General features: G+C 41.0%; 1 protein-coding gene across 1 annotated transcript; it reads left to right on the top strand.

The window, feature by feature from the left end:
* Positions 1-2,861: 2,861 nt before the first annotated feature.
* Positions 2,862-15,507, top strand: LOC117561391 (3-hydroxy-3-methylglutaryl-coenzyme A reductase-like). Its single transcript, XM_034238765.1, is given in 21 exon segments — positions 2,862-2,998; positions 3,535-3,720; positions 3,831-3,942; positions 4,055-4,142; positions 4,315-4,399; positions 4,518-4,623; positions 4,724-4,830; positions 4,938-5,057; positions 6,822-6,955; positions 7,070-7,338; positions 7,446-7,573; positions 7,657-7,851; positions 9,649-9,736; positions 9,739-9,806; positions 10,550-10,707; positions 10,817-10,922; positions 11,042-11,212; positions 11,397-11,537; positions 11,890-12,048; positions 12,597-12,751; positions 14,520-15,507. Coding segments are annotated over 20 exon segments (2,643 nt in total). The 5' UTR covers positions 2,862-2,998; positions 3,535-3,558; the 3' UTR covers positions 14,611-15,507.
* Positions 15,508-15,601: the final 94 nt, after the last annotated feature.

Genomic DNA, 15,601 nt, shown 5'->3' with positions numbered 1-15,601 from the left:
ATAAGCCGAAAAGAAAGAGGGAGGGGCTCAAAGAAGCGGATAACTGCACTAATTGCATAACAGATGCACAAATGTTATCTGGCGTTTCATATGTCACCACAGATGTAAGGCAAATACTATTATTATGTGCATAATATTGTAAAAGTGAATGGAGCTGTGCGCACATTACAAGCTATTCCTAAACGGACATCCATGCAGCTGATTAGAGAGGGTGAATAAAAACCCCGTGGTTTCTGTCATCTGAAATCACTTAGAAATCAATCAAAAAGAATCAGTTTATTTGTATTCTTCCAGGAGTGACAACCTGTCATTACATTGTCAACCAGATCGCGCTATATAATTAGAAAGACTGTACAACAAGTTAACCGTTCAACGGTTGCTTAAAACCAACACGTCTCTAATGTGTCAAATTAGCAGTTATTTGTGAGAAGGGATAGAAAATGCATTATCTAACTTTATTTACATCATGTTATTGGCAGCAGATTAAAAAAAAACATGGATCAGATTTTTCCTCAGGTTGTTACAGAAACATAGATTTAAGTGTGAATGCATTTTTCATTGTCATCTTTTTAGCCATTTCCAAATATTTCACACTATATATTGACTTTTAAGTTTACGCAATAGGCCTACATATCATGTGGCAATATTTTTTTGGGACCAACTTTTTTCAGTTTTATATAACGGAAATGACAGTTCAAATATATAACAAGAGTTCACACATTTTTTGACATGTAATGTGTTTGATGAAGTAAAACGTGTTACTCAGAGACTGACTGAACTGTCAAACGTATAGGGTAGACAAGAAAAGAAGCGGCTGTGGTTTGCATACAGGATATGAAATATGAAAATGGACTCTGCAGATAGGGTAGCTATGATGTTCAATAAGATGGATAGATAAACTTTTGAAAAGTGCTGAAATGATCCTCCAGTAAAGAGAAACTGATGTGATGCACCTCATGTAATTGCACAATGACAGAATCAATATAAATGTTCAGTAATAAAGTTCTTGCTCTTTTATTTTTATTAGATCTCTGGATAGTGAATCTACTGAGATACCGCAGGTAGTTCCTTCCTGCAGTAGTCAGACTATACAACCAGCACAGCCCCTAGTAGAACCCTCTAACCCTAACACACCACAACACAGACTATAACACCCCTTGCTGTTAAATACCAACCAACTATATGTGCAATATATATATATATATGCCGTTAAAACTGTGCTATATATACCTGGCTGCTAAATCCTAAAACTGTTACAGGATGTGTATTGTATGTACAATACATACAGGCCGGATGTATATTTTTTATTATATTTGTTATTATATCATAACTTAGTACTTTTTAATGCATGTAAAATATAACATATAACGCTGTCTGTGGCTCTTTTTTCTGCTGTAAATATGTACATTTCCCCTCTGTGGGACTAATAAAGGTATTCTGATTCTGATTGGTGGAAAGTAAGTACATTTACTCAAGTATTGTATCTAAGTACTGTTTTGATATATTTGTACTTACATTGAGTATTTACATTTATTGCTACTATATACTTCTACTCCATTACATTTCAGCGGCACATTTTCCGCATATTTTTTTATTTTGTCTTTTTATTTTAACACTCACAGTTACTAGTTTCCTACATATAAAAATAAGCTGACATGATATATTGAAGTGCTGTACATCACAGTGTTTCACATATCTACATTTGGTCCACATTGACAAACTTAAATACTCTTACATGGGTAAAAACAGGATCAAATAATGATAATAATAATAATAATACTAATATAATACTGTGAAAAGATCCATTCTGCATAACGCATAGTTTAACTTTTGATACTTGGAGCACATAGTTCTGAAATGGGCCATTGCCAACTGCAACACCCTACCATGTGGGCCTTACTGATAGGACGTGTAATAGTCAGCCTATAATCAAAGGTATTTCTCTTCAAACCACCATCTCAAACATGCACCAAAGCCCAACTATATGATCCACACAAAACAAGGCAAGGAGTTTTACAGCATGCTCCTTTTGCTCTTTGTTGTAGGCACATTTGCATGATAAGCATCCAAACAAGTGTAAGATTGATAATTTCTCCTCCAGACAGACTAACCACTGCGTGCTTCACTTGCCTTCTTGAAGCACTGCAATCTTCAAAATACCGCTCGTGCTGACCATTTTAGTTTTCATTCATGTTTTACACATCTAACAACCTCTGTAGCGCTAACTACAGTCTGCAGTGGTGTAAAGTAACTAAGTACATTTACTCAAGTATACGTATTTAAGTACAATTTATAGAAAATTGTACTTCACTTGAGTATTTCAAATGTTTGCTACTTTGTACTTCTACCCCACTCAAATTCAGAGGTAAATAATATACTTTTACTCCACTACATTTATTTAATATCTTTAGTTACTGTGGATTACTGATGTGAAATAGCCTATTATCAACTCTTAAATAAGACTTTAGTTACGCCTGGAGTAAATTAACAGGCTACCCTGCAGTATACAAAGTCATTAAAACTAGCTGCACCTTTACCAGCTTTGACAACACTTAATGCATCAATAATTATAATCAAAGCATATAGGCCTACAGTAATAGCCTATATTATTCTGAAATGGGCATCATGAGTATTTTTGCTTTTGGTACTTCAAGTATATTTGATGCTAATACTTTCGCAATTTACTTGACTAATATTTTTATTTCACTTTTACTTGTAACAGAGTATTCCTACACTCTGGTGGTTCTACTTTTAATAAGTACAAAATCGGAGTAGGCTACTTTTCCCACCTCTGACAGTCTGTCATCACGCCGTGTGACGTAGGTGACGTAAGTGACGTGAGTGACGTTGACGACGTCAGGATTTCCGCATCGCCATGTTGACGTCGTTGTTACCCATGGATGTATAATAAGAACGTTGTTTCTCCGAAGCGATTTGTGGAGGGGGCATTATCATCATGGAAAGGACTCGCTGACTCGGGTGAAGCTTACATTTTAAAGTACGATAATTCAACATGTTTTATAGGGCTCCAACTTTAAAAGAGCCAATAACGTACAGAGTGACAATGTCACCTTGGTGGTATAATGTGTATGTTGTTAGACCGGGTGTGACAGCTAATGCTAACGCTACTGTCTGAGAGCTAACTGCTAAAGCTAATGCTAACCATGAAAAACCTTAAACTGACACCTTAAACACAGATATGTTTACTAGTTTGACCTCTCTCGATCATTTCTGTCTTTATAAACTGTAAAACAGTACGCTTAAGTTAGTCTGCATAGTTTGAACTAAACGCTCTTTCACTTGAGATAGCTAGCCAAGGGGAAGCTACATTTTGGTCTCACAGCTAAACAAATGTAGCTAAAATTACATTACTTCCCTTTATAAATGTAGTGAAATAGAAGTATAAAGCAGCATAACATGGAAATACTCAATTAAAGTACAAGTACCTAACATAAATTCTACTTGAGTACAGTACTTGAGTAATTGTACTTCCCACCTCTATATGCTTTTTAATACATGTGACTGTGATCTTAGGCAGCAGAAAGGCATCCTGAGACCATGTTGGCCCGGCTGTTCAGGCTCCACGGCCTACTGGTGGCCTCCCATCCATGGGAGGTTATAGTGGGCACCATCGCTCTAACCGTCTGCCTCGTGTCTATGAACAACTTGTCATCCAGCAGCCAGATATGCAGATGGAATGACTGCCCGAAAGTGGAAGAGGTGAGTCTGCTTGACAGGAGGCTGGAGTGGGTTTGGCAGCTTATTTTTAAATTAAAACAGGTAGAAGGATATGCTAACAAGAAGTTACGTCTGTGCTTGTTTTCTTACAGGAAATCCACAGCAGTGACATAATCATCCTAACTATCACACGCTGCATGGCCATCGTTTATATCTATTTCCAGTTGAAGAATCTGCGACAACTAGGCTCCAAATATATACTGGGTCAGTATGATAGGATGCTGTAGCTTGTTCAGCATTACACTTTATGCTTCATAGCATTTCCATATTTACAATGACAGTATATCTTTTTAACTGTTCATATTTCTTCCTACAGGCATTGCAGGGTTGTTCACAGTGTTCTCCAGCTTTATTTTCAGTACGGTGGTCATCCACTTCTTTGGGAAAGAGCTGACAGGTCTTAAGTAAGTTTGAAATAGGCCAACATACTTATTGCACAGCACACAGAATTAACTTAAGTTTGCTAGTCATTTCAATTTACGGCAGTGTCCAACAGAACTTGTTTTTTAACAATGAAGACGTGCTGCCGTGAAACAATGTAATTCCCTGATTGACATGAATCCCTTTCCCCTGCAGTGAAGCCTTGCCGTTCTTCCTCCTGCTCATTGACCTGTCCAAAGCCTGCACATTGGCCAAATTTGCCCTCAGCTCAAACTCTCAGGTATTGTCACGCACCTTGTTTCTGTGAATGTGTGAACTGTAACTGAAATCTGTTGATTCATAGCCAGAATATAGATGAGGTATCTGACAGGTGCTATGGCCCTGTGTCTTGTGTATAGGAGGAGGTTAGGGAGAACATCTCTCAGGGCATGGCCATCCTGGGCCCCACCTTCACCCTGGATGCTCTGGTAGAGTGTCTGGTCATTGGGATTGGCACCATGTCAGGTAAGGACAAATATTTTTGTTCCTCCAAAACAGCACCAGCTATGTTTCATTTTGATACTCTGTGATGATGGTGTATTAACTATTTTCTATTGTTTTCCAGGTGTGCCTCAATTAGAGACAATGTGTTGTTTTGGCTGTATGTCTGTCCTGGCCAATTACTTTGTCTTCATGACCTTCTTCCCTGCGTGTGTCTCCCTGGTCTTGGAGGTAAGGATTATTTGTCAAATGTGGGCGAAATCTTTGTCTGAAATCAGTTGCAAATGCATGTCACAGTAGATTTCGATCGAGCTCATGCTGTATGTTTGTCTGTGTAGCTGTCCAGGGAAAGTCGTGAGGGACGTCCGATCTGGCAACTGAGCCACTTTGCTTCTGTGCTGGCTGAAGAAGAGGACAACAAGCCCAATCCTGTGACACAAAGGGTCAAAATCATCATGGTGAGACTCTGTAGTTTAAAAGCAGGGTTTGTACGGTCATTGAAAACCTGGAAAAGTCATGGAAATTCAAAATGCAAATTCCAGGCCCTGGAAAAGTTATGGAAAACAATATTTTACCCAAAGTTTTGGAAAAGTCATGGAAATTTAACTAAAGTTGCGTCAAATATAATTTACTTTTTATCTAATCACCGAAATAATCTGCGGTCTCGAGCTGTTATGTGCCATCATGACGCGCATGGTGTTATTTTTTTAATATATGAAGCGCAAGCTGTGTGCTCGAGTCTTCCTGCCTGTCGGCTGAACTCTGCTGCTCCGGGATGAGGGTCAGCTACATTATCTACGGTGCGTTCGTTAACTGTGCGGAGTGACTGTGGCACAGACTGAGCCGCTGGTGAACAGCTGTTAGAACAGGCCGTTCAGAGCAGAGCGGCAGAGCGTGATGTGAACTGGAACGTTTTTCTGTCGCAATATCATTTAAGGAATCGTTGAGCGAGCTAGCTAGCATACATTGTCACTATCTGCTAACGTTAGCTTTAGCCTTCGTTTTCTAATAGTTGTTTTCATAGGCTATAAACAGAGGTGGTATAAGTATGGATCTTGTGCTAGAGTAAAAGTAGAAGTACTCAGATCTTGTACTTAATAAAAGTAGAAGTACTCAGATCTTGTATTTGAGTAAAAGTAAAAGTACCAGAGTGTAGGAATACTCCGTTACAGTAAAAGTCCTGCATTCAAAATGTTCCTCAAGTAAAAGTAGAAAAGTATTCTCATCAAAATATAGTTAAAGTAACGACAGTAAAAGTAGTCGTTGTGCAGATTGGTCCATTTCAGAATAATATATATGATATGTTTTATAATGATTGATCATGAAAGTGTTCTCAAAGCTGGTAAAGGTGCAGCTAGTTTGAATGACTTTGTATACTGCAGGGTAGCTGGTGGATTTACTCCAGGTGGAACTAAAGTCTGATTTAACACTTGATTATATTTCACATCATTCATCCAGATCTGAAAAGTAACTAAAAGGTATTAAATACATGTAGTGGAGTAGAAGTACACCATGTACCTCTGAACTGTAGTGGAGTAGAAGTAGGCTACACCTTTTACTTCTGAATTGTAGAAGTACAAAGTAGCAAAACGTTTAAATACTCAAATAAAGTACAAGTATCTCAAAATTGTACCCCCGTATAGTACTTTTACATTACATTACATTGCATTTAGCTGACGCTTTTATCCAAAGCGACTTACAATAAGTGCGTTCGACCAACAAAATTTACTTGTTGAGTTTATGAACTTAGTTACTTTACACCAGTGGCTATACAGATAGAAAGACTAAGCCTTGCAGAGGCATGAAAATACATTTTCAAAATGCTCAACAGTGCTGCCAAAATTATAAACTGACTGCTACACAATTAAAATAAATGCTTTTATATATTTCTATATTTTGTATATCGGATCCTTGTCACCTTTTTCATAGCTGATGACTTTGCCTCCCTGACTGCAGTTGCTTTAGCGTGTAGAAGCTAGTCAGCCTACTATTTGATTTGTTTTAGATAGGCACTACATGTTTCATATGCAGACCTTATTTTCCTGTTCCATGTTAAAATAAACCATTTTCAGTGGTAATTTTTTTTTGTTCATGGAAAATTAGGTAAAGGTCATTGAGAAGTCATTGAAAATCATTGGTGTATGAACCCTGTAAAAGTAAACTCTGGACAGTTGTTTACAAATCAATTTCAATCATCACGTTTTTTACAATATCCTTCCCAGTCTCTGAGCCTGGCTTTGGTTCATGCTCATACTCGGCTAGCAGCTGAGCATCCAGGTCAAAACAGCTCTCTGGAGGGACCCATAGCAACCAGACTGGACTCTGGTGACACATTATGGCCTCCTAAGCTCAACAGGTAAGAGCACTCATAAAAAACAAATGACCCTTTCCATGAACACATTTGCCTGGTATTTACTGCCGTCCTCTGACCTACTGATGCATGACTTTGTCTCTGTTCCCCTCCGACCAGTATGGACCTGGAGCAGGTGATAACTCTCGGCCTCGCCCTGCTCCTGGCTGTGAAGTATGTTTTCTTTGAGCAAGCAGAGACAGAGTGTTCCCTGTCCCTCATGAGTCCAAGTATCAGCTGTCCTCCGACCCAAAAACCCAGGGTGACGGAGGACTGCTGCAGGAGGGACTACCCAAGCACAAAACCTCAGACGACCATGAACGGTACCTTAGCAACCAACCCTGCCTTGCCAGCCGTGTCAGACGCTAACACAGCGTTCAGGGAGAAAGGTGAGACTTTAATGAGCCCTCATAGCGCTATCCTGTCTTACCCTGCAGATGAAAAACAAAATCTCTGATGTAACTGCATTGTTGCTTAACATTGCTTTTTCTCTCAGTGGAGAACGTCCCCTGCGTTTCATGCTTTGGGGAGTCTCCTGCTCCGACACCTTGTGTTCCTCAAAGCAGCTGTAATTCAGAGGCCCGGACGCTGGACGAATGTATGAGTATCCTCTCAGATCCACAGGTAAGCTGATGGAAATCCTATCTTCAGTTCTGTGTTTGTCTGAAGGTTTAACAAGTCACTACATTGCCCATGTTGCTTTCCAGAAGGGTGCCCGTTTTCTGAGCGATGAAGAGGTGATGAACCTGGTGACCTCTCGAAACATCCTGAACTATAAACTGGAATCTGTTCTGGAGACTCCAGAGAGGGGCGTGGCCATCAGGAGGGAAATGCTTTCATCCAAACTGCCTGTTCTCTCTGCTTTGACTTCTCTGCCTTATAAGGACTACGACTATTCTAAGGTATTGGCCACATGCAAATCTTTCACTTTTTATGGGACCTATTTGGTATTAACTACAAGCACATTCATTTTGATCCATTTTAAATTATGATATATACATATTTCATTTTACAAAATTACAAATATTCTAATTGTTTTATATACTTTATATATTTATATAAAGTTATATATTTATATTTCATGTAGATCTTCACCTATTTATTTGCTCCTTTTTCTTTACAATTGAATACCTCCGGTGTTTATGTATGCTCCATTATACACCAGAGCAATGTATGTATAAACAGGGCTGCACATAACTGGTGCGCATGCGCACCTTCGCCAAAAAAAGAGCACCGGGTCATTTGAAACAAGCGCATTTGCGTATCAACATTGAGAGAGGGAGAGAGAAAATAGAGGAGAGAGAAGAGATGAGAGAGAGAGGAGAGAGAGAAAGATATTTGCGAGTTGCATATGAACCATGATATGAACTCAGGGCCGGCCCGTAGCGCTGGCTAGATGTTCGCCTAGGGCGCCAGATCTGTGGAGGTGCTGCGCTGGCAGTTCTGGGAGGGAAAAAAAACATTTTGACCGTTGGGGCTCATCCTAATTTTCGGCCTTGATGTAACAATATTCACGATTAAGTAAATGTACACCCTTTTCACCCCGGTTACACGTTTCATTTGCCCTGTACGATGGGCGCTGTAAGTGATGAAAATGGGGGATGTTGGCTTATCTGGCGCCCGCAGCTCACAGACAAAATGCGAGTGAGCGAGGGAGAGAGGGAGGGTGGTACCAGCGCTGTTGTTATTAGAATCTGGTGCTAGCTGCTCTAACGGAGATAAGAAGAAGATGTTTCTACAATAATGTGGAGGGAGAGTCCTCTCCAGTCAGACTGAGAGGCTGATAACTACAGCTCAGTGAGGTAAAGGACTCTTAGTCTAAGTTCAAACGGTTTGGTCACAATTTATGTAAACACATATTTCCAAGGCACTCCTTTGTAATTATTGGGATAAACAGGTTTTAAATCATTCCAATGTATACTATAGGAAGTAACCAAAAATATCCTTTAAAACTGGAGATAAAAAAAAAATGCATAAATAAATGTTAAGGTAAAATAAGATATGAATGAACAACACAAATAAAATAAGTTACATTCATTTGTTATTGGCTATGGTAGGTTATTGGTTATGTTCACATACTTATTTGATTACATCCACTTGTCTAAGATGACAACAGAGACTTTCGACCCAAAACCAGCTTGAATAAGATGGAATGTAATTTCCAAACCCAGCTGTTGACTTGTGGATGCAAGCAGCTAATCGCAGACTCAACCAGAGAGGAAGAAGTAGGCCTACATCATCAGCTACCATGTCTGACAGAGAGGAAGACAGTGAGGAGAACAGTCAGGAGGGTAGTGATGACAGCTTGTAGGATTACTGGTCGTGCTAATGTTGTCTTGTGTTCACCTCTGCATGTGTGTTCTGTGTTCACCTCTGCATGTGTGTTCTGTGTTCACCTCTGCATGTGTGTTCTGTGTTCACCTCTGCATGTGTGTTCTGTGTTCACCTCTGCATGTTCAGTGCAGTGTGTCTGTCAAATAAAGTCAAGACCCCCTCAAAAGTTACGGTTTATTTAATTTTAAGGATGAGCACCAAGCAACATCTCCAGGTGCTCCTTTGAGAACCAGGGCAAAAAAGTTATGTGCACCCCTGTGTATAAACCTACTTGGCAGTAAACCTAGTTATTTTTCTGATGGTTTTCATTAACGATATGTTTCTGTAAATATTGCAGCTTCTATAAAGTCCTTGTTGCCCTGTAGGTGATGGGCACCTGCTGTGAGAACGTCATTGGCTACATGCCGGTGCCAGTGGGAGTGGCTGGTCCTCTTCTTTTGGACGAGAAGCAGTTTACATTCCCATGGCGACCACAGAGGGCTGTCTGGTGGCCAGCACTAACAGAGGATGCAGGGCGCTTTCTGTAAGTTGTGTGTGTGTGTGTGTGTGTGTGTGTGTGTGTGTGTGTGTGTGTGTGTGTGTGTGTGTGTGTGTGTGTGTGTGTGTGTGTGTGTGTGTGTGTGTGTGTGTGTGTGTGTGTGTGTGTGTGTGTGTGTGTGTGTGTGTGTGTGTGTGTGTGTGTGTGTGGTGTGTGTGTGTGTGTGTGTGTGTGTGTGTGTGTGTGTGTGTGTGTGTGTGTGTGTGTGTGTGTGTGTGTGTGTGTGTGTGTGTGTAGTGTGTGTGGTGTGTGTGTGTGTGTGTGTCAAAACACTGATGATTTATTAGAGTTTCGGCCGGAACATTCAAGTCACGGTGAGACTGCACGGGAGAGTTGCCACATCAATTCTGGAGCGCCTCTCTCTCGTTAGCCCATTTAACTGGTTTCACAGAGAGTAATCAACATATTTTGATAAGATAGCTTTAGACAGTTGGGCACACTGAGTTACCTGCTTCCGCCACTTATGGCCTCGAATATGTCATACCCTGGAGTCCACAAACAACATAGAAGGAAGTGTCCCAGTGCACCCACAACAACAGACCATCTGTGACCTAGTGTTGACCGGTCACAGAATGGGAACAATAACGTTATGGCTGAAGCAGCCTATGTCCTTAAAGGAGATAAACAGACGTCAGGGTTGGTCCTGTACGTCATATCTAGGAGTCTAGGTCAATTATTTCCACAACGTGTGTGTGTGTGCTCTGACTCTATGGTATGTTCCTGTCCAGCTGAGCGGGGGTTGCCGCAGCAGCATCCTGGCTGACAGTATGACCCGGGCTCCTGTGGTGAGGCTGCCCTCAGCATGCCGCGCCGCAGAGGTCAAAGTGTGGCTGGAGACCCCGGATGGGTTCGCCCTGATCAAAGAGGCGTTCGACCAGACCAGCAGGTCAGTGCAAACACAGACAGAAAAGTTTTCCACTTCATTAAGTCACACCCATGAAATGTTGTTGTATTTGAGGACATACAGATCATATGTTAACATTTGCTCTTGATAGGTTTGCTCGTCTGGAGAAGCTTCTGGTGAGCTTAGCAGGGAGAAACTTATACATTCGCTTCCAGTCTCAGACCGGAGACGCCATGGGCATGAACATGCTCTCAAAGGTACCATCCACACTTGTATAGCAGTCAATGCAAATGAGAAGCAGCACTACAGAGCACTGGCTTTGTTTTGTATCTCCAGGGATGTAAATACAAATAAAAGTGTGTGTGTATTTTCCCAGGGGACGGAGCAGGCTCTGCAAATACTCCGGCAGCAGTATCCAGATGTGGATGTGCTGTCGATCAGTGGCAACTATTGCACTGACAAGAAGTCTGCTGCCATTAACTGGATCCTGGGTCGGGGAAAGTCTGCTGTGTGTGACGCCACCATACCAGCCAAGGTGGTCAGGGAGGTAAAGAACACTAAAACCAAACTCTTCTGTTTGTATTTTGATGTGTAACAGTGGGATTTCCACTATAAACTCAAATCACAGTTTATGTATTCATTCATTATTAACATGTTCTTATTGGTGCTGCTTTTTTCTGTTAGACAGATCATACATTTGGCACTAAAACCGCCCATTCATGTGTCTGCAGGTGTTGAAGACCAGCACAGCCTCTCTGGTGGAGCTGAACATCAACAAGAACTTGGTGGGCTCGGCCATGGCGGGCAGCATCGGGGGCTTCAATGCTCATGCTGCCAACATCGTAGCTGCCATCTACATCGCCTGTGGACAGGTAATGGACCCCCCAACATGTTTTAATTACTTAGATTCATCTCACAAAATGTGGTAAAACAGTATTGATGGTTCAGAATAAAGATTACATTTTTTTTAGTATATTAGAATGGTTAAATTACACATAACATTATAATTGGACACTAGTCATCTGATCTAAACATCCCTATTAAGAGATAAATAAATACATTATATGAGGAATTAGGAGTGCTGATCATTCAAATGAACCCAAAAATGATTACATTACAATATATTTGGCTGCAAAAAAAGAATAAATAATAAGTGTTGGGCATCAGCGTAGCCCAAGACATGAATCTGTGCGTCGAGTGAAATGTTTGCGTTGCCGGTTCCAGGACCCGGCTCAGACCGTGGGGAGCTCCAACTGCATCACCCAGATGGAGGGGGCCGGCCCGGAGAGGGAGGACCTGTACATCAGCTGCACCATGCCTTCCATAGAGCTGGGCACTGTAGGGGGGGGCACCAACCTGGCCCCCCAGCAGGCCTGCCTCCAGGTAATGTTCCCTTTAACAGGAAATATAATATACATTTTCTCCAAGAAAAAGTATAGTATGTTCAACATATCTGAATAAAAGACATACGAAAATGTTTTACGTCGGAAAATCTAAATTATAGTGTTGAAAGAAAACGAAATGGCATGACGGAAAATTTGAAAAAAACAAGTGTCAAAAAAATCCCCGAAAATAACATTTTAACATGTGTATCGTATAGAAGTCATCGTATAGAAGTAATCGTATAGAAGTCATCGTATAGAAGTCATCGTATAGAAGTCATCGTATAGAAGTCATCGTATAGAAGTCATCGTATAGAAGTCATCGTATAGAAGTCATCGTATAGAATGCCGGAAACTACATAGTCGTATGATTGTGGATATTAGGGTTGTAATTACAGAGAGAGGGTGGTTATACAGTGTAGTAATCATTAGAGCTTTATTAAATGTGACATAGACCTGCTATACTTGCATAGATTCTAATGACCATGGTAAACAGTTCTCTGATATTTGTCTGATCTTCCCTGAATATCTGTGTCCGTCTCTCTGTAGATGCTCGGTGTCCAGGGGACCAGCCCCAGCCGGCCCGGGGATAACGCCCGTCAGCTGGCCCGCGTGGTCTGTGCCACGGTCCTGGCCGGGGAGCTGTCTCTGATGGCCGCTCTCGCTGCTGGACACCTCGTCAAGAGCCACATGGCCCACAACAGGTCAGATACTTCATTAGTCTTCTTTAAAGGGATAGTGGAAATCCGCGAATTTTGGGTTTAACTTATGTATTTTTATTAAAAATAAGCATAATAAACAATTTGTTTTAATTTCATGCGCCTAGTTTCATTTTATTTTCAATTTTACTGCGCCCTCTCAATGAAACGAAATACGTCGGGAATCTTCGGGTGATGACGAGAGCAAAGGAAGACGGGTACAAACAATGGCGGACATTCAATAGCATTTGCATGTGAATAGCCGACCTTTATTATGGTGAATAGATGTGTTTTGTATGGCTGTAGTGCGACAGCAAATGCAGAGAATGGTGTATCGACGCATGCGTTTCCAAGAAACCCAGCCATTCGTCGTCAGTGGGTGAAATTTGTTCAGATAACACGGGCAAACTTCACGGAGCCGAAGCTGACGAGTAATTCGGCAGTCGTGTGCTCCCGTCATTTTACTGACGATTGTTTCGAGATTCCTCGGTCTCTAGCTCAAATTGAAAGTGGAATACATAAGAAGTGAGTATTTTATTATGTTTTCTTGTTGATTTAATGCATCATTAGCCTGTACCATTTTGTACAACGCCATTTATCCGGTACACAGTGTTGAATGTGTACACTACAGTCATCATATAGACATGATAGACTAACAGTACTGTGAGTACAGCCTACACTTGACAGGCAGCCTGGCTATCCTAGGATGTTGTTTACTTTCTCTTTTCTGGCTGATAGCTCCAGGAATTCGAGGTCGGACAGTGATGACATTACATCTGTGGAGTCTGTGGAGTCTCAGCTTTAAATCGTATATCTTGTCTGTGCAGTTAAGATATTAATAAGGGCATTTCTACCGTGTGTTGTGTGTAAAAAAGCGTTAGCATTAGTTAGCATTGTTTCGCTCAATGCTAATTCAAAGGCTTGGTATTACTCTTGTGTTTTTTGTAGCTAACAATTGTTCTTATTGTCAGTTAGCGGAGTTTCTTACCTTTAAAAGGGTATGAAACATTAATAGTTTCATAAATGTTAAGAAGCCCTGAGACATGTGAGAGAGAAAAAACTGTGGGAGGGGTCCACTGGGGGGACCTTCGGCCTTAACTGGTTAACAATGATTCATATTTGTAAAGGCTACAGGTGATCTTAAGATGCGTGAGCTATGCTTAGGGACCTACCAGTCAAGATTATTTGTGCGTAGGGGTGCATCATCTGGCGCCTGGTCCTGGTCATCCTCGCCATTGCCCATGCCGTGAAACCATCACCTCGGGCTCGGGCTCGAACAAATAAGGACGTAATGGTCCATCGTCTGGCTCAATATTGTCACCATCGTCGCTTACTGAACCGGATTCAGATTCAGTTCCTAAAACGACATTTTCGTAGGAAAGCCGAGAGGATGTTTCTGACTCGCTATCATCACTGGATACCTCGTACAATCCTTCTTCTTTGTCTGGTATATTTGCCCTTCCACGTTCATTCTGCATAGACGCCATGGTTTGTTATCGTATCGTCTTCCTAAGTTTTCGTCACTTCCGGTTTGGCTGAGTCGAACATTTCGTTTCTAAAAAACTTCAGGGAAGCTGCAATAAAGTGCTTCTAACATGCGTAAGGCAATTATTATATTTTTTTAATCAGATGTGATTGTTTTGGTACGTAATTATGCTTGTATATAAGTTAAAGCGAAACTATTTGAGGTTCCATTTCCACTATCCCTTTAAAGTTTGTAACCATCTTCATTTTCTTCATGATTTCTGAAGCCTTCCTATTTTTCTGCTCCCAGATCTAAAACAAACCAGTCAGAAATGCCTTCATCAGAATCAGAAAGCTGCGTGACAAAGAATTCAGAGGGTCCCTCTTCAGAGTCATATTGAAGGAGCGCTCCAGCCAACAGAGGGAAGCTTCACGGTGAAAAGAGAGGATAGAATTGTCTCCTAATGACGTGACTCTGAAAGGAGTGGACATAAAGACTGATACAGGAAACATGCTAACCCCACAGCCAACGTGTGCTTGCTTTGCGTGTCGCACCACTGTGTGCATAAAGACTTTTTCAGGTATTATGTTGAGGTTATTTATTTGTGCCATGTGTCTGCAACTGAGCATTGCAGTGTGTGTGAGTGTGTTGTTACTGATCTTTAAGAAAATTGTGAATTATTGAATGGCTTTGAATTGCTGCCCAATTTATTGAACGCTTTCTGTGCCTCTTTAGAGTCTTAAGGCCAAATTCATTCATACGACGACAAAACTTGCACCTTGATTATTTTATTTATTTGAAATGCAGAATGTGAGATCTTCAAACTGCTATACCATATTTTGGTCTTTGCGTGAGATGATGCCATCACCGCTTTAGGTGACATCTGTTAAATGCCAACTTTCCCCCTGAATGTATGTGTTACTAAAGCAGTGTTCTCTTGCACAACCCTTACGGATTCAGGGTGCTGCTGTGTATTCTGTGGAACGGAAATGGCTGCTAGTTCCGGAGAGGAAAGAGATCACATGGTTTTTCGTCTGTGGGAAAATGATACAGGCATTGTTTCTTTGTGTTAAGACGAAAAGGATGACTGGAAAGATTAAAGCCATATTAACTAATTGAATGGTACACTATTACGTACAGAAGGTGATACTGACAGTGACTGCAGCTCCTGGTTTTGTCCCGTTTGGAAAGCAAGTGCAAACGTGGCCTTACAGTTTGTCTCGGAGAAGCCATAGCATGTTCTAGATAGAATATTCTAAGCTATTTTTTTTTTATTTAATAAATGATTTATATCAAGTTTCCTCTTAATGTCTCTGCTAAAACGGTATAGGTACTTTATACCAACAACAAAAGACTACACACGTATGTTGAAAAAAAATGCATGAACAAAT

Source organism: Gymnodraco acuticeps, unplaced genomic scaffold (genome assembly GCF_902827175.1).
Source record: "Gymnodraco acuticeps unplaced genomic scaffold, fGymAcu1.1, whole genome shotgun sequence".
Lineage (NCBI taxonomy): Eukaryota > Metazoa > Chordata > Actinopteri > Perciformes > Bathydraconidae > Gymnodraco > Gymnodraco acuticeps.
Note: the sequence above shows the minus strand (reverse complement) of the source record. Positions and strands in the feature narration are given on the sequence as shown.